Source organism: Chelmon rostratus, chromosome 13 (genome assembly GCF_017976325.1).
Source record: "Chelmon rostratus isolate fCheRos1 chromosome 13, fCheRos1.pri, whole genome shotgun sequence".
Taxonomy (NCBI): Eukaryota; Metazoa; Chordata; class Actinopteri; order Chaetodontiformes; family Chaetodontidae; genus Chelmon; species Chelmon rostratus.
Window position 1 is genome coordinate 1,415,035 of NC_055670.1, and position 20,283 is coordinate 1,435,317.

A 20,283-nucleotide genomic window follows, 5' to 3' on the forward strand; every position below is an offset into this window, starting at 1 on the left:
AGTCATGTGTCAGTGTAGCTAACCTCACCTGGTGAAAGTTTGGGGGACACTGGTGACCTGGCAGGACCAGCGTTCGGGGTCAGGGCATTGCTGCTGCCCTCTGAGGTTTTGACTTGGGTGCAGGGTGATCGGTGGGGGCCCCCAGGTGTATGGGCCCCCGTCCCTGAGCGCTGAGAGGAGGAGCGAGATGAGCAAGGCGAGGTGGTGGCTCCCGAGCCTGCTGTGCTCATCACGGTGGAGTGCTCCGGTGTGTGTCGGCCCATTGCAGACAGGATACTCTTCCCGTTCATCCCTGTTGCCGTGGATACCAAACAAAGAGAGTGAGAAAGAGTGGAAACAATGGAGGATGAAAGGAGGGGATATTGGATGCACAAAGAGTTGATTAACTGTAAGGGGCAACATAAAGAAATACTGTAGAAATACTGTCAAACTTCACAACAATCCAAATACAAAAAGTCAGGGTGCAGGAGCAGGAAAATAACAACACTGCATTCAAACCTAACACAAATACCATTCACAAAGCATCAAGTCATCCACTGATCCACAGGCAAAATACCATGAACTCACGTCAACACAACAAGAGCACACCAAAAGGGGAGCAGGTTATAGCCAGCAGGACTCCTGTCCCATTAAGATGCCATCACCCTGATTACATGGGATGGTCGGCCTGCTCTGGTACCTGTAATGGGGGCACAGGCCACTTCGGTCTGAATAGAGATGCCTGCGTCAATGGAACGGGCTTCTGCGGTCAGTCATTGTTTCGAGGGGAAAAAAGACATCAGCAGCAAGAAAGAGTGGACATCAGTGAAGAAAGACCTTTCTTTATGTTCTGCACTCTATATGCTGTGTAGTATCTAAGAACTGCACAGGGTCGAACATTTTTGGATCCTAAATTCCATCTCAATTGCAGGAATGGCAATAAGCATTAACAGTGGATACGTAAGAGACCTCTTTCATATGTTATCCCTAACATAACTAAGCAGGAGACAGTGATCAAAGAGAAAGACGAATTTTAAATATAGTGAAACATTCACAATACTGTCATTATAGGCAGCAACACTCATGGTAGTATTGTTCATCTTATCTCTTTCCTCTGACTGCATGCTTCAGACATAAAGACCTCCTGGAGCCAGATGAAGGATGATAAAATAATAAAAACATCATCAGACAGTCACTAGCTCCATGGCTCATGTCATGTTCTTAAGGATTACCACCAGGTGTCAGTGCAGGCTGAGCCAATGAGAACGTGAACCTAAAGACACGCTGAAGCAGCAGCAGCAGAAGTGCCTGATAAACCTCAGGCTCATCATACTTCTTTCCTCTGTCCGACTCAACTGTCCGGACACAGCAGCAGACTGGATTACCATTGTGTTAATGTTGAGATCAAAGCAGAAGAAGATCACAGATTAGCTGGATCAATTAGTCGTTTGACAGAAAATGAACCAGCAACTATTATAAAGATGGATTCATCGTTTTGGTCATTTTTTAAGCAAGTATGCCAAACATCTCTGATTTCAGCTTCTGAGGAGTCAGTGCTTGCTTTTCTTTGTCAAGTGTGATAGCGGATTGAACATCTTTGAGCTTTGGCCTGGTGGTTGGTTAAAACAAACAACCTGTACATGTGGCACTGGGCTCTGGAAACTGTCATGATGTTTTCACAGTTTTCAGACATTTTGTAGACAAAACATTTTATCGATGAAATAATTGTCGCTTCAGTCATTAATGAAAACAATTGTTAATTGTAGCACTACAACTACTCCCACACCGAAAGTGTAATTTGAAAAGATGTGGAGCAAAGCACCAACACAGGCAGGAACAAAGAGGACTGCTTAAACATGAATGTCAACAGTGCAGGTTTCAGAGCACTGAGAATACTTGCAGGTGTTTCATAAGGAAGAAAATGCATTCCACATGTTTGCTGGACCTCAAGGATACAAACAATGCATTTTGGTGACTACTGAATGTAAAGCCTTTGTTTTGAAGCAAACTCCACAGAGAGCCTTTACTTTTTGAGGACACAAAAAACAACCAACCGCTGAAGGAGCACAGGATACATGAGGCAGCCATCATGTGCACACAAATGTGTTGCTCAAAGCAAATCCATCAGAGGCTTAAGAGACTGTGAGAAAGACGAGTAACGACTGATCGACTGAGGTTCTTCCGTTGCCATCGGAAATGCAACACCCACCTGCAAGCAGTTCACAATACAAGGTGACTTTACTACCATTTCTACATTAATCACATAATGCACAGTGAAGACAGATTAGAAGGAGGACATTGAGATTGAGGGGGATGACATGCCGCTGACGTCTCCAGATGAAGTCAAAGCTGGGACATCACAGACTAAACTAACTGGGACACTGGGAATCTCAGCACCAGTGCTGCCACCCAAAGTGACACGCTGTCACTCACATTTAGCCTCTCTACACTTGGCATTTTACTTTTACAAGCATAGCCACAGAAATAGATTTCTAATTCAACAGTCCATCTGCCTCCTCAGCTGCTCTGCATAGAGGAGCAGACAGGCAGAGCCCAGTGCCAGAGCCCACACAGCCCCCATATGGAAGGATGGAGGCGGGCACAGTTTACATACTGCACCGAGCAAGGTGCAAGAGACCTGCAGCACTCCAAGAGTGCTGTCTTCTGCTTTGGTCAGTGTGAAGTGAAGAAAGGGTGGAAATATGCACTCATTTTCAAAGAGAAAATGGGACTGGGTTAGTGTGTTCATCTATGATGTTTAGTGCTCAATACTGTGGGATTTCACAGAGAGGCCTTAGCTAATGGCCAAGTGGTCACCAACTTTAGTGCTATGACCATGACTAACCTCTTGATTCCACCGACACGGCTGAACTGCATTCTGGCTGCGACACGGTTTTGATCCATCCTCCACAAGGCTTCATATCTCACCAGGAGCATTTCATAAGTGGAACGCATCGCCTGATTTTGTTGCCTTGCTCAGATTTTGCTGATTTGGTCATTTGACCTTGATGCTTTTCCTTTTACCATGGTAGGTTAGTAAGTTCAGTAGGCTACATAGTTAAAAGGTTTCTTCTTTGTCTATTTTGATTGTGCTTATCGTTGATACATGATCGTGAGTCTGTACAGGTTGTTTCATTATAAAATCTGACTGGATACTCTTGCCATTCCCGTGACACGATCTGCTCTGAGAGCTTCTGTCAAAACCAGACTATTCTCAGATTTTAGGGGAGCAGAGTAGAGAGCCACTCCTGGCACTCTTCTGAAACGTGCTGCAGCGCTTCTGGTGGAATCACAAGCAATGTCTGGAGGGGCCGCGATCAGCTCCTGAGGCCACATTGCAGCCAGAACACGATGAAGTGGGGCCCAGTGGAATCAAGCTGTAAGGTATATGGTCCACACTTGCATGAGAGTAAGCAGGTAAATCTTTGTTTTTAACCCCCAAAAAAGAGTTCAGACAGTTGAAAAGTAAGAAAAAACTGCAGTAAATCAGGTGCAGTTAAATCAGTGATTCACCAGTCTGAATAGCCAGCAAGAGAGCAGACTGTAGCTGACTGCCCTTGCTACTAATTTAACGTGTTCATTTCGGCCAAACGGCCATTCATAACAGCACAAAACGTCAACAACAACCCTGAAAACTAAAACAAAAACTACAGGTGAAGGTAGGCCATAGACGTTTGAAGGCACGCCCTGTCGGTTGACCCATGGCAACCATCACAGCTTTACAATTGTGTTATTTGTTAAAAGTGTTCAGCATTGAACATGGATATCCTGGGTAAGGCATGCTCTTTAACATTTGTTACGCAAAACAGCAAGTCATTGAAAATAATAAAATAAAGTGCCAAGGTTCCTGTGCTTTTATCTCATCTTCTGATCTATCTTTTTTAGCTCCCTTGAGTCAGATTATGTTCAGTATCCAAACACTTTCACTCAGGGCTCTGGAGGGAAGTTGCCTGACATGTTCATGTTGAGTCCAACAGCTTTTACTGACTACACACACTGGATCATTGCTGAGTTGTATCATTGTGTGACAGCAGAGAAAATGAAATTCACCCACATGAAAAGTCAAAGATTGTAAAGTGTGATCATGTGTTAAAACATGCAACAATGCAAATACAAACAGCCTACCCAGCAAGCTCGCTCCTGCGCGAGACTGATCGGGAGAGCAGCCTCCCGTCTTGCTCTTGAAGGAGGTGAAGAGGTGCTGACACAGCTCCTCTGGGATGTCATTCTCCAGGTAAGTTGCCATGAAGAGCTGGAAGCCCTCATAATCAATGGGCTGCATGGGAAAGGAAAGAGCAATAGGTTACCAGAACTGCTGAGGTACACTCATGAGTTTGAAGTTAACACCAACCACAGATGGACAATTAATTTGTTACAACATTGAAAAAGAGAAAAATGTGATGGACATTTTGGTTGAAGTTGATCTGCCCTGAAATGAAGGTCTGCAGCGTTGATTGGGGTGACATGTCAGCATTTTATTAAAATAACAGCTTAATGACAATATGGTTTGAAGACATTAAAGTGAAATCATTCTCAATAGATTTTATAGTAAGGCTTTAAAGGTCAGTAAAAATGTCAAAAGCACAAAGTCTGTCAGACCAGTCAACAGATCACCACTGACTGTCCCATTAAGGTTAGCAGGGGCAGAATGGAGATGCTGGAAGCTGCACACAGAGGAAACCTTTGTGCCTGCCTCATGACTTAAAAGAAAACAAAACAATGTAAAGAAAGCAGTATATAAACAGCACGGAATAAGGAAATGTAATGCTTCGTCCCCCCCCAGATGTCCCTCACACAGCCATGTGGCGGGTGCATAGCAGCACTCAACTCGGCTCAACGACCCCATGAACTTTGACCTTTTCCCCTCTGGCAGGGTGACAGACCATCTGTAGTGGATAAGACTGGGTTATGTTATGTTAGTGGACAGAATGTGCATGCAGTCTGCTAACACAGACACCACACAGCATGCAGAGCCCACCGGGCTGAGGCTTACTTGGTTGAGAACGTCTTGCTTCTGTTTAACAGTTGAAACAATGAAGAGGAAAGGGAGGAAGGAGGAAAGAGTGGAGTTAGCTACTTTGTGTGGTAATATAGTTTTGGTTCAGTTGCAGACCAGACTGGCTGGCCATCATTTCTGCTAAAGAATTGTGAAAAAAAACTTGTAAAACCCATGGTGCCCTTGTCAAATGACTTGGTTTGTCCATTCAAGAGGCCAAAATCCAGAGATATTCCAGTTACAGTGATACACAACAAAGCAAAGGAGCAAACCATTTGAAAGGCTGTTGAAAAACTGTTTGAATGATTGAAAGAATGAATCAGTCACTCATGTCAGCTCTATCACGTTTGCCTCTCAGTTCTAGGTAAGTGGTGTCTGTGTGGTCAAGATTTCCTCTCTGGTTTTAAGCAATAAATGATGGAAATAAACTATGCAAACATAATAAAGACATAGTATGGGCAAACTCATTTCCTCCCAGGTTCACACCAAAATAGGACAAACTAAAGCTGATCCCTTTTGCACGTCAAGACTTAGCAGAAATATGCTTCTAATATGCCTCCTTCCTGCGGGTTTGAAGCTGCCGTAACTGACACCCATCACAGAAGAAAACACTGTGATGAGGATCCTCCCTCAGCTCAACAGCGCTGACCTACGCCAGCCAGACATTACTCATATCACTCTCTTCTCCTTATTTGGCCAAACAAACCATGAGGCTTTAATTTGCTGTGCATCACGTAGCACGGCAGGTTCAGACAAATTAATCTTGCGTGCACATGCCATAGAAGACACACAGTGTTTCCACATACTACACGACAGATATAATATACATGAAATCACTAAATACAAAAAGCTGTGGTCATATTTTGATAGATTTCCTTGAATGTAAGTACATCGAGACACAGTTGTGGAAATTCTCGTCCCTCTGGAGTCTGAGCAATTACTTTCCTTGTGAGCAGGTTCACATTCAAGGCTGCCAATCTGTAAATATCTCCCAAGAGCTGCTATGACACATTTACATGGTTCATTTAATCCTTTTCACTTTGCAGGGCTGCCAGAATGATGTGATTGACTTTCCTTTGGCATTAAAAGATAGGACCAAAGGCTACTGTACTGCCTAGATCCCAGATTGACGGAGTAGATCTGTCCATCTAAAGTACAATGTTATCAGACTGAAACAATGAGAATGTCATCCGGATATGCTGAAACCACCTTTCTAGCCAGACATGAACAAAGGGGATAAGAGCTTGGGATCCTCGGTTTGCTAAATGTGGCTTAAGGCTTATCATTTTTGTCAAAATGCCAAGAAGACGTTGCTGAAGTTGTTTCATGCTGGAAGAAGACACTGTTCGCCATACTTTGTAGTCAACAAGAAAAGACAGGTCAGGCCCTAAAAATAACATTGCAAATCAGAATCTTTTATATCACAAAATGAAAGGCAAAGCAACCATATGCACATGCTTTAAAATGTTTTGACATCATTTTTAAATAATAAAAGGAGCCGTTTTTATGTGATATCATCAGTTATGCCACAGAAACAGAGCACAGCTGAATTACATTGTGATAAATTTGTCATGCCTGATGGAGCCTTTAACTGCTGTGACGGGAAACCCTGTGGGTGTAATGTACAGCCTCTGTCTCTCAGTCACTCATCAATCACTGAGAATTGCAGCGACTGTTTGTCTGATAATCTGTTCAATGGAGAAAACCCAACACTACTGACAGCTACAAGTGTCCATCATTGTTCTTTGTTTTAATCCATTGTCCTTAATCAGTGTTGCAAACTCCTTTAGAAGAGTCTGGGCCACACTTTGGCTAAAAATTAGATTCTGCTACAGCTGGCACAATAGTTAGATGAGTCATTAGAGGTATGTATTCACACACATGCACACACTGATGGATGGCAGAAGCAGGGCCACAGTGGTCATCCTGGCGCCAGGTGACTGTGTGGTCTCAGAAAGAACACATGAACATTAAGTCCAGTGCTTATGGCGCCAAACGTCCAGCCGGGCTGTTAGTCATGTCATCACAAACACTGAGGAAAAGCTTACAGCAGAGTGGAGGTGATAATGAAGAGGGAGAGGAGCAAGAGGAGAGGGCGCAAATACTGTGGGGGAGGAAGAGGACGGAACACAGACGTGTTTCGGCCAAACACAGCCGTCAACTGCACTGTGAAACTGAGGCTAAATGACAAAATGACATGAACACTGTGTTTTTGTGTGACCTGTAAACGCATCTAACAGTGCAGTGTAATTTGCCATCCTCACCTGCTAGCATATGGTTATGAATCAGCAAACTGTACTCAAATTTATATGAATACACCTGCATTCAAAGAGTCTGATACTGCGGCATGCACAGTACAGTGGGCGTGCTTTCTGTGGGTATACAAAGAGAATATGCTTTTAGACAGAGTGTGAGGATTCAGTGGAGATGCGTTCACTTTTTAACAAAAGTTGAAGTTTATTGAAGCAGCCTCAGAGGTGTGCAGGTGAAAACCCCAATAATCAAACTGATCATCTCATTGAATAGCATGGTAGTGATGAGGAAAAACTGCAAATTTCAAATAATATTCCATTAAATGTGGCATTATTTTATATCATACAGTTTGTTCTGGTCTGTGTAGACAGCAACACTGGGTTTTGAGAAACCACAAAACCATCATATCATCAGACTGTGTATGATTCCCACATCATATTATGGCGATGGCGTGCTGCTTTGCCTGAAATAAAGACTGCCCCCACTAATGTCAGAAAGAAATATTAAACTTTTGCAGAATATATACCATGAACCTTCAAAGGAGGACAGAAGCCACGTTTAATGAGTGAGGCCACTGATTAGAACGTCCACCAGTAATTAAAATGATCCCAAATCAAGATACATCAGCACGCATCTTTTTTTTTTCGTTCACATTGTACTTTAGATTTACATTTATTAATCAGATGAACACATGGCAGTGTCAGGAAAAATAAACCTTCCATCACACAGCTACTATACCAGAGCTGGCTGTATGTCACACACACCAACTGAAACACAGATGGATTTTTTAAATTAAATGCAATCAGTTCATTCTCTTGATTTAGCCCAGCAGTACGGATGTTTTGTAAATGCGAGAGACACAAGCACAGGCAATGAAGCCAGTCATCTTATTTATACTGTAGTATGTATCCTTTTACAGTATGATAATACACAAGTGTATGTCAGTCCGGCAGTGAAAGGGAGGAGGGTTCGAGTAGGTTTAAAATGACCAATTGTCTTACCAAACTTTAAAACAATGGTAATATTGGTCCCTGAATACAAAGTTTATTTAGATGGTCTGATTTTCTTCTGTGAGCAAAACTTTGTCCCCCAAGACCCCACATTGTGATAATCAGTGAGTCAAACAAATGAAAGCACATCAGTGCATGTCAAACTGTTCCTGACTGCTGGCTGACAAAAAATGCCTTTACACCATGACACAACACAAGCAGAAAACAAAAATTGAACTTACTATAAATCTGCTCACACATGAGCCTCAGCATGCCTCACACATGATCAAACTGTGTGCAAAAATTATACTGAAAATGGGTCAACTGGCAGTTAATTATTTAGTTCACAAACACAAAAGGTCGCCTGGAACGCAAGGTCGGTAATGTGCCAAGAAATTACTGATACCATCAAAGTTCAGACGATGATATAAAACAGTCTACACAGACTGCTGCAGCCGCTACCGTCTACAGCACAACTGGGAGCTGGTCTGCTGACATCAGGTGCCATCAGGTGCCGCGTGTCTCCAGTAAGCCCCTATCAGAAACAGGCCGAATGACGAAGCATTGCAGTGCTCAATATCACACTGAATCTTAGGAATTTAACAAGCATCTGATAACATCACACCATGTGTTTGTGTGTGCACAGACAGTAGTTGTGTCACAATGAGACAGAATAGCCACCAGATTGTGGCAGTAAAGATAGAAGCGCATGGAGGATAGAATAGGGACACACCTGCTCTGGGTTGTATTTGGAAAGGACTCCTTCACCGTGAAACTCCTCCAGCACGTCCTTCAACTTCTTCGAGGAGTCTGAGGAGGATAAAGAGAAAAACTGAATACTGTTATTACATTTACGGCAATGCACTTGTTTTGATACACTTGAGTCACTGCTGAAAAACTTGCAACTACACAGGAGAGCATTTTTAAGCAAAGGAACTCCATCATGCTGTCCGCACACCACATCTCCTAGTGAAAATGTTCCTCATCTGTACCAGGAAGTGCTGGATCAGTTGAGCTGAGCCTGTGACTCACCCTGTCAGTGAAAAGTAAAAGGGGACATGGTGTCTTTCTCACTTTTAAATGCCAATCCCATATCCATGTACGCTCGCAGACACACACAAACACACACGCACACACACGTCACAGAACACTGATCGTAATGACCTCCTCCCACCATCATCTATCAAACAATTACAAGGGACAACCATACACATGTGCAGGGGCAGATCACCTCACTACCACTATTACCACACACACTTATGCATGCAAATGCCCAAGACCTGATTTCAACAATCACGTCAGTTCTCACAATCAACTATGGATGACACTTCATTATTTCTAGTGCTTAGCAGCTTTGCAGCCAGTAAAGCTTTCCTATTTATGTCCAGCATTAGATGTCCACAATGAGAGGAGGAGGACAGAGAGAGGGAGGAAGAGAGAGAGAGTACAATCCTGGGTAAGATGAGAAACGTGATTGGAGAGCATCCACAAAAGGCAATTGGACAGGCTACTGTCCAGCATTAGCTGTGTGCACAGTGTGGTTAGCGACCTGCACATAAAGAACATCACTGTCAGATGGACTCAAGTGAGCAGCATTACCAGCAATAACAACAAAAAAATAACATTCTTTGCAGTAGTGCTGAAACAATTTTCAATTCAATCAACTGAAATTTAACTGACTGCTTTAATAATTGATTCAAGTCATTTATTAACAATAATGCTAATGATTCTCTGGTCCAGCTTCACAAAAGTGCAGATTTCCTGCTTTTTGTTTTATATCATTGTAAATTTAAAATGTTTTACAAAAAGCAATGTCCAAAAACCAGGAATGTCTCGCTAGTGCAATGACAGATTCAGCCTTGAGCTTTAGCCAATGGAAGAACTTGGGGTTCTTAGTTGATTAAAAGGCTGCAACCTTTTCAACTATTAATTCACCTTTTCAAAATTTCTCAGAAATGATCTGTGATTAATTAGAAATTAATGAAATGTCAGAAAATAGTCACCATCACAACTTCCCAAACGTCTTCACATGTATTGTTTTGTCTGACAGTTTACGATTTATAAAATAAAGAAAAGCAGCCAATCCTTCCAGTTGAAAAGCTGGGACCAGAGACTCGAGCATCTCTGCTGGGTTAATAACTTGAATGATTAAGCAATTATCTAAATTGTTCCTGATTCATTTCTGTTGATCAACTAATCAATTCATCAGCAAATTGCTTCAGCTTTACCTGATTACATTAGGGCAGCAACTAATGATCAATTTCATAACCAATTAATTTGCTGATTATTTTCTCAATTCATTGATTAATTGTTTTGGCTATAAAAAGTGAAAAATGGCCATTATAATTTCTCAGAGCCTAATTTGCTTTATCCACCACAAACAGTCCAAAACATAAAAATATTGATTTTCCTATCATGTAACACAATGAAAACACACATGACATTTGTGTTTGAACTGGTAAATGTTGAAAAATGACTGAAATGATCAATCAATTAGCAAAATGGTTGTGATGGACTCAGCGTGCCAGTCGTTTTATTCTTTTCGATAATATGGCTTATTGATGACCCTGTCATTTTAGCCTGATAGTATTGCTCCCTCACATACCCCATCTCTAGAGAGAACTCGGCTAGTGTCCTTCATTTTGTCCTTCATTGATTGGCTAGTGATACACAAGCCTTCCTGTCTTTCTGCTCCTCACCATCAGTAAAGATGAGACTTTCCCAGCCTGCAGGGGCCTTCCCAGTGTGCACATTTGTCATGTTTTGATTATGCTCCTATCTCAACCTGCAACCTGGCTCATAAACCAAAAGCTGTGCTACAGCAACATGAACAGGGTGAGCCTGGATTACTTCTGTGGCCCCCCCGATGTAAACTAGCATGGAGCATGCTTGTATGAAACACTGTGTTAAAAAAACAACTGATTCATTTTCCAACAATTTATTGATTTTGTACTAAGCAATGTTGTTTCTAATCTAATCTAATCTAGGGCATGTAAAAGAGGAATCTTAGAAACTTTCTCCTCAGACAAAAATCCCTGCATTCAATAAAAAATGCCTGTACCTAAATGCTTTTGTGAAGCCAATTACTCCCATCTCGTGTAAAACCAAAAGTGTCACCTTTGTGTTGTTGGCTTCATTTGAGTATGGATTGGGCTTATTGTTGCCTCTTGTGGCAGTTGGGAGAAGAAAAAAAAACTCCTCAGTAAGCTTAGCACACTATATTGACATGAAGTATACACCACACTAGAAAAAGTACTAGGACAAAGGACACAAAGGTCACATCTATGCTTTTGCAGAAATGCTTCACACATGTGCAAAATTAGAGAAGCACATGAGCAAATTCTTTGCATCGTGTGGTGTTCAATGTTGGTGAAACAGTAATTGCTTGGATGTAACTCCAGTTCTATGAGCTCATGCTTAGCCAGGGCAGAGCTAGTAGTCATGTCCCTGAGATATGACTGCACACATTGAGCACCTTGAGGCCTTCAGACAGATGTTCTCCACCAAGACACCCCTGAAAGTGCCATTGAAGATATGATGCCTCTAGTGGAGTGTGCGCTCAGGTTGTCTGGAGGGAGACAACCTCATAGTCCCTGCAGTTCGCATCACAAGTACAGTAAGCAAGCCACTCCAGGGACAGAGGGGCTCCCTGAGTCTGCCCACCGTGGCAGACATATAGATGATTTCAGTTTCTAAAAGCCCCTGTGCACTCCACTGAAGAGGTGATCGCCTTAGGCTGAAAAGACCAATTTGGATGCAGCTCCAGCAACCCCTTGTTGTCACTGACAGACTTTGCAAGAGGAGCAAACTGACAGGGCACACAAATCTTCTGCTCTCTTGGCCAATGACAAGACCTCCACGTCTGCCTGGTCAGGAGGCTCAGAGAGCAGTCCCACAAGGCCCTCCAGGACTGTTTGGAGGTCCCACTAGGGAACAAAGCATCAAGTAGGGGGCCTCAACCTGCAGCCACCCCGCAGGAATTGCCTCACCAGTGCTTGCTTTTGCCCATGAACTGGTCCACACGATTGTGTCCTGCTACCACAGCAGCAAGAAACACCCCTAAGGTGGATGCGACATGACTACTCTCTGCAGAAAGTAAGTGGGCATGAACGTGGACAAAGATCTCTGGCTCTGCACCAATATGAACACTGTGAGTGGAAGGGGTACTCACATTTTAAATGGTAGAAACCACCTCAGCTGGAGGACCCAGGCTGCTCAATTTCACCCATTTAGCTTCCAGACCACAAGATGCCATCCCAGAACGTCCCCCAACCCTGACAAGGCTGTAGGCCGATGCATTATCGGCCATAGGCCCACCACTGTTGGTCACACAAGGTCTGGGAACCACCTGGCACCCAGTCTTTCCAGAGACATGATTATCACTGATATCCAGACCCTAAGCAGCAGCCATAGGAGCAAAAGCATACAACAGTCCAGAAGGCCAAACCAGGTAAGCCAACACGTCCACCCCCAACGGGGGGGGGAAATCAACGGGTGGGTTACAGGACAGCCAAACACTTGCAAGATCTAAGCAACTATGTTTGGGTAGAGGCTCCACTCCTCCTGGGGTGGGACCCCCTGAATATCCATGGTCTGCCAGTATGCAGACCACGGATAGGAACCCCAGGTTGCTGAGTGGTGCCAACACTGCATCCACACACTTAGAAAGCATGGGCGGGGCCTGAAGGTATCCACCATCTTGGGAAGGATGAAAGAAGAGTGAAGTTTCCCATGAAGCTGGGCCAGGAGACCTGTAGTGATATCCTCTGCTGGCTAAAAGGTTGGTGAGGTCATCGAGTGGGTTTGGGTGTCATCTTCTTTGAAGCGGGAGGATGGGTCTTCATCTTCGTAGGCATGGCAGCCATCTGCCTCATCATATTCAGCCCACAGTTTGGGCTGAGCCGTAGCACTCTATACCTGCTGCTGCCAAGGTAGCACAGAGGGGGCTAGCTGACTCATCAAAGTGCAGCCACCATGCAGGGCTCAGTCGGGTGACGCGGTGCACAGGCAGAGGAAGCAGGATTCGTCAGGGTCTTCAGGAAGCATTGGTGAGGCATGAGTGACTCAAACCTTGGACACCATGACTGGAGAAATTTCTTCTGCGACAGCAGGTGGTGATGAAAAAAGCAGGAACAATGCATGTATCAAGGTGGCTGAGTAAAAAAGGGAAACTAGCAAAGCACAAATCCGGGTTGAGGACGCTGTCCCCTGATTAGGGGTTAAGTGCAAAATGTGTTCTCAGGTGCTGTAGCACAGCCTCAAGAGCAGCTAAACCAATAGAAAAGCATGTTAGAGAGCAGAGCACATATGAAATAGAACTGTGATATGAATTTCTCCTTCATCTCAGTTGGATGCTGAAGTCACAAACTGGGATAGATATGAGATGTAGCATTTACGTTATAGTACAGGGTACACTGGATTAGTTTTGGGGGGTAAAAAAGGGGGTATTTTTCATTAAACCATTAATTAGTTCTTTTCAGCCTCTTTCCTAAAACACTGTTGAGAGAATGTTATGACAGGTGCCACATATTTAGTTCATGTTCAGTATGCTAGCCATTTTAACAGCTGATTCTGTCAAATTATACTAAAAGCACACCGATTTTCTACCAAAGGCACAACAAATAATTTTCAGTCCACTCACTATTAAGCTGCCAGTCATAATCAAAGATCTTGAATGCTGTCCCGGTGTAGATACCCATTACAGCATAATTAAGGAGGTTTGGAAAGATAAACATACAAACCTATGAGAGGGCAGATGAAATTATCAGCAAAGATTCAGGAAAATGTATGCTGATATAAAGTAAGAAAAGCACAGCTTGCTTAACGGGCAGGTTAACTCGATTAACACCAATAAAACCTGTAAACTAAGTAATTGTAAAAACCAAAATGGTGGATCCCCACTGGACTGCCGGTGTTGCTCCACGACATTCCGCTCTGTACAGCCACTAGTGGCTGGAAACGGTATTCCAGCAGTCTATACCACTATGAAAGTGCTTCAATCGACAAGTTCAGTACATTTTTTGGAAAATCAATTAAGAAAGTTTAATGGATAAAATACCAGATGGATCATGTTTATTTTGTCCAATCTAGCAATTTAAATACCAAACAAATTAAATCAGACCCAAAACTGCCATTAGCAGTACTGCTCATTGAGTTGCAACATTTCTCACAATAGCTTAATACAAACAGAGTGACCTACTAACCCTAACCTTGTCCACATAATAGGTATATAGCTTTGTTTGGGTATTAGAATGTTTTTGCACCTCATATTTAGATTAAAGAAGTGTTTACAACCAAGGTAGCCTTCCTTCACGCACTATGAAATCATGTATAAAATATGAATCATTTTGGTGCTGGGGCTTCTTGCTTTATCATCGTTTTTAGAATCTTTTGTCTATGACAGTCAGTCAGTGAATCTTAAATAATGACCTGTTGTGGTTTTACTTCATAGAAGTCTGTAAAGCAATTTTTCATGTATGATCGTTTAATCCCTCAACAGAATAGCTTGCGTGAGAGAGTCAGGTACTCTTTTGACTAACAAATGTGGTTGCAAGTGAGGGACGAGAAAGCCACAAGGCTCATCCAGCAGGCTAATATGTGGCATTCTGAAAAAACATGGAAGAGTAAAGTGACACCAATCATCCCAGCTCAAGTCCTGGTCCAGTGCTTGTTCTCTTTTTGATTGTAGAATTCTTTTGTAACTGAATCTACACAAGAAAGAGTCCCGGGAGTGAACACATGTCACTAAGACTGGTGATTGTTGGTACAGTAACTGAATACATACAGAAAATGATACAGTGAGTTCAGTGATATTAAGTGACTGTAGAAAATGACAAACATTTGATAATTTCCTTCACTTAGAATCTGTCCCATCAAGACTTGAAAAACTAGAACATGCTTATTATTATATAATCAACAAACAAGACACACAAATAAAGATACACAAATAATGCGAAATAAATAGATGATGTAACCTGTGTTTAGATCAAGCAAATTGGAAAAATGAGGCGGTGAAATTGCTGTATTATTAGTTCATGTGTTGCTCATGTAATGCTTCAGATTGTGTATCTTATTAGACACGTTTGTTGCTTGTGGGCCTCCATAGCTACTTAAAATCCACTGATACCCTCTTTTGAATCTAATTTGCATAAAGCTTTCGGCACGCTGTAGCGTGAATACCATATTATTTAGTTTTGCAAACATAGCTTTGGAGCAGCACACACACAAAAGAGCAGGGACAACTGTGAACCCCCAGATTCAGACATGTAGGTACTCACACTCGCTGTATTGTTGCAGCTGGGCAAACTCAGCTGGGCTCAGACATACCCAGCTCCCGTCTCCCATACTGCCTGAGGCCAGCGGCGGGGCTCTGTGTCTGGGAGTGTGCCGGTCCACGAGTGCCGCTAAGGGGATTGATGGTTATCCTTGGATGAAGTTGTGAAAAAAGACTGAGGTGAATAGTTTTTGGGATGTCATTTCTGCCTCTTTATAACAAGCACCTTGTGAACACACAGGAGTTGGAAAGTTGAAATAACTGAGGCCACATGAGTATTGGCGGAGGTAAAGAACTGGAAAGATGATAATGTTCAACTGAGCAGGTTTTTTCAAACGCTTAGCTGGAGCCGGGGGTCATGGCTTTCACACAGCCTGCTGAATATTGCTGAGAAGATCCAAATATTGAATATGTCACTTTGAATGGCTAAATACAAAAACAAAAGATGGATGGTGACTGTCTGTCACAGCAACTAACTACTGCTCATGACTCAGAGATGACACAAGATTTCTCAGCAGGTCTGCAACAAAGAGCACCATCTCTGACCTGGAGAGAGAGAGAGAGGGAGAGAGAGAGAGAGAGAGACAGAGAGAGAGAGAGAGAGGCAAACACAAGCAGAGGAAAGTAGAACAGAGGAGAGAAAAACACAAAATATAAATTACGGTGATCATCAACATTCTCTGGACCCTATGCAAAATAAAAATGTATCAGAAGTTTTATATCTGTTGCCATAACAGAAAAACCTGTGATATCTCACAGTCATTGTAAATCTAGAGGGGGGTGGGGTGGTTGTAGAGGAAGATGGTGCAGGAAAGCAAAGGAGACAGCATAATAAGAACCAAGAGAGATTTACAGCATAAATGGAGGTGGAGAGAGATGAAGCATCTGAACACTGAGAAGAGAAAAGGTGGCTGAGGGGAATACAGCTTGAACTATCATGCAGGAGATCGACATAGTTTAATCACTGGACTGAATTTGTCAGGGGTAAATTCTATTCACCTGGACAAAACTGAGCTCAATTTCACATCATTATGAGTTTTTTTTTTCATACTTCTTAAATTCAGCTCCTGAGAAGTAGCCTACTTATTGATTGATTAAATCATTTGTGCTAACAAAAAAAAAAAAAAATGCATGCTCAAAATGTCTCATTTCACACTCAGAAATGAGACACATGTATTGCCATAAATTTCATAGCGGTAGGTCAAGACAGAGATGTTGATGCATCAGCATAAATGGCATCAGCATAATTAGTGGCACGAGGCAACGCAAGAGCCACTCGCCTCTATAAAGAACTAAAGGCGAGTGTTTTAGATGTTTCCGTGCTCCAGCACACCTGATTCAAATGCTCAGCTCGTTACTGGGCTCTGCTGAGGCCTGATAACGAGCCATTCATTTGAATCAGGTGTGCTGGAGCAGGGATACATCTAAAACATGCAGGGCAGTGGTACTCCAGGACCAGGCTTGAGAAACAGTGGTATAGATAACACCAGCAGCCCCCTCGTGCCACTGTCAAAATTTCAGCAGCGCCGGAATTGTCCAGTTAATAACATTATTATTTTTTGCTGCGCTCCAGTTTGCTATATCATCTCCGAAACCCGTTTTCTTTGTGCATGCTGCCTCACAGAGACACCTAAATGAGACACAGCCATCATAGAATCTGTGCTCTTCTGACAAGTCAAAATGTTTTGCTCTATAATAATGGGCCCTATCTCGCTGGAGATGAAGTTGGAGATGAGAGGACTTTTGACGATGCCAAAATGCACATAGTCCCAGTAGACAAAACATAAAAGTATGGGTAACTAACTCAAATTAAATTAAGGAATGACAGTACCTTATTTTTAGAAATGGTTCTGTACTGATAAAAAAAATAAAAAGTTGTTTTAATTAAAAAAAAAAGAAACAATGTAATTATGATTGTAGCCAGTGGTTTACATATGAGCCATTGAGTGAGCTTTTTGGCTTAACTACTAATGGTATAATATGTTTGACTATGTGTTTTGTTTTGTTTTTTTTTTTTTTTTGGTTGATATGGTATAGACTACTAAAGAATAATTATAATGCTCATGATGAAGTTACTTACAATAGTCAAATAAGTATATACAAGTATATACAGTAAGTATATATAAGTGTATAATAAGTATGAGTAAGAATTGAATACGATAACTATTTAAACTATAACATAAACTTCACCTAACCATAAACTATATACTAAAAAGACTTTTGACAACAGAGTCAGTCTATTTTTAAATGTTGTCCATCTGTCTTTCGGTACCTTGTTACGTGACAGCAAGTCAGCATTATTTGACTGTGGTTGGAGTCAATGAAAACTGTTTGCATAGAAGAGAAATAGAAAAGAACAAACACACACACACACACACACACACACACACACACACACACACCAGATTAGCAGTTTAATAACGTATAGCATGGAATGTCAGAGCTGGAAGAAAATGAGAGACTTTATTCCAATTCGTCAAACATCGACCCCATTTACATATTTTAAAATCAGCACCACTCAAACACTTCTCCCATGCAACACTTAGATCAGCTGCTCATGTTACTGCTTTAACCGCCATGGTGATTCATGGTGATTGTTCACAACATATCAGAAACTGTTTGAGTGTCTGTTCCAACATGTGTTAAAGCTATATTCTATCAGCTGAAACAGTCACAGTGGAGACTCAAGGGTTAGCTGTTAGATAGTTGGTTGAAAAGCTGTATTGAAATTCATATTTATAAATCACCTTCCAACAAAGCAAAAAAATCTGCAGGCTTGGTGATCCTTTGTGGCAATGTTCTTATGTTCAGAACAATGACCTGCATTATAGTACTGATAAGTTGGCATAAGTGACAACACACAGTCAGCTAGCAAAGGTAGTTGTCAGCTATAGTTGTAAGCTAGTGAATGCCTTAGGTTGCTTAGCTACAAAGATCGTCTTTTTTAATCCAATATCTACAGTGACCTCATCAATGTGGATGTGCGTTTTCAGCTTTGAGATATGACAGCGCTCTGTGTGAACTGAACGGAAGCAAAACTTTTGACTTGAGTTTGGTACTAATACTGAGCAGAAGCTAAAGGACAAAACTGAAACAAACACAACAATGTAGGTCATCAATCGCATGAGGCCAATGTGTGACTGTGACTTCAGATATTAAATTAGGGTTTTCTGTGATCAATTGAGTGCTCACCAGTTTAGCCATCCTGAGACTACTGTGTTGCAAACAACATTCAGGGAACTGTTCATTTACTGTTAAGATAACTGGTACGTGTTTTACTGCCTGGTGATTGGCTTCACATGGAGAAAGAGAAGGAAGGCCTTTGTTCAAATGAGACTGTCATTGGCTTCTCTTGCTGATAGTCTTCATTTGACCGATCATCATTATATGACACATGATCAGAACTGGTCAAGTGAGGTATCATTTGAAACCAGAAGATAGTACCTGTCTATATATGTTTCCAGAAGTTGTAAAAACACAGAAGAAACTCAGAAGATGATTAGGCCTGCTAATTTGAAGTGATAAAATAATCTTTGTGGATTATTATCATGTTTTGGGCTAAATTTCTTAGTGCATGGATCGTTTGGACCTTTACCATACCATTTTGGTCTGGTTTGTCATCATTTTTGTTATCAATCTGTGGATTAATGATTAATGTAACCAGTGAGTTGCCTCAATGTTGCATGAATTTTAAAAATGGCTGTTTGTCTGCCCTTTATTGTGCCTACTATTGTTATTGTATCTTGAAATGGTTTGCATCAATCAATTCACAAGAATCTTAGCTTTCTAGTGGTGTACAACATGAGTAAAAAGGTGAACGTAGCTTTAGTGTCAATAGACAGGAAGAATAATAAACAATAATAAATTCTCGGCCTGCAGGCAGGCTAGCTAGCCAGCAATCCAGATTAGTCTAGTTGCATCTCACTCACCATCCCATTTCAGTTCCAGCTGTTCCAGCTGTGGATTCACAAACCTTAAACATCAGTCCCAGGCTCACTGGCTGATGCCGATGATCCTGAACCACTTTCTGTGGGGGCTGCGGTTTTGTCATGAAAAATGTCCTATTCATAAAATGGCTAGGTAGCTGGTTAGCAACCTCACTAACACAAGACAAAAAACCCTCATGGCAATGTTAGGACCTATAGATGGCAAAATTTTCCCAGTAATAGAACTTTCCTCATTACATTGATTACATTGATTTGGCTGCTACAAAGTAGAAGTTTTTTTTAAAAAACAAGGCTTTTGAGAAAACACTCAGGACTGGAGTCCAAGACGCCCCCCATCAAAAAAAAAAATACTGAAAACCACCTTGCCTAAAAAAAAATCTTTGTAGTTATAGGTATGGAGGTATTTTAACTCCCCCAAATGTCCACAAAAAAGTACAAAGGACGTGACCTCTGTGTCCTCAACGGTATGTGTGCCCCTGGACTTTTTTGTGTTTTTAACTTTCAACAGTGGAGATCTGTGGTCCAGAAGAATACGCTAAATGAGGCTTTGTCTGCAGAGGTGACCCTTGTTAGTACAGTAGGATCAAATCTTTATTGCCTTTGGTCTTTTCATTGGATTTGTTGATAGTATGAAAAATACATCACCATGTCACCAGCCCAATTCTTTAAGCCTTCATTTTCTCCGAATACGATCAACCAGGCTTTAAAAGTGAAGCAGAGTTCTTACTTTCTGGCTTAATTTCCTCCCCTTTCCTTTATCGGCTGATCTCTTCACTCCTGCACTACATGGAAGGTGACGCGTACTAATGGGCTCTACAGGTTTAGTGATGTGACTGACGCCAAGGG

General features: G+C 42.0%; 1 protein-coding gene across 2 annotated transcripts in view; it reads right to left on the reverse strand.

Moving 5' to 3' along the window:
- The window catches only part of LOC121616029 (diacylglycerol kinase beta), a 97,271-nt gene that overhangs the window by 67,730 nt on the left and 9,258 nt on the right, over positions 1-20,283 (reverse strand). For both annotated transcript variants that reach the window (XM_041950618.1, XM_041950619.1), the window contains exons 2-5: positions 15,495-16,036; positions 8,951-9,027; positions 4,105-4,255; positions 29-292 (exon numbers count right to left, since the gene is read on the reverse strand). In XM_041950618.1, the coding sequence (XP_041806552.1) occupies positions 29-292; positions 4,105-4,255; positions 8,951-9,027; positions 15,495-15,561 (559 nt within the window). In that variant the 5' untranslated portion in view covers positions 15,562-16,036. The remainder of the gene's footprint in view (positions 1-28; positions 293-4,104; positions 4,256-8,950; positions 9,028-15,494; positions 16,037-20,283) is intronic.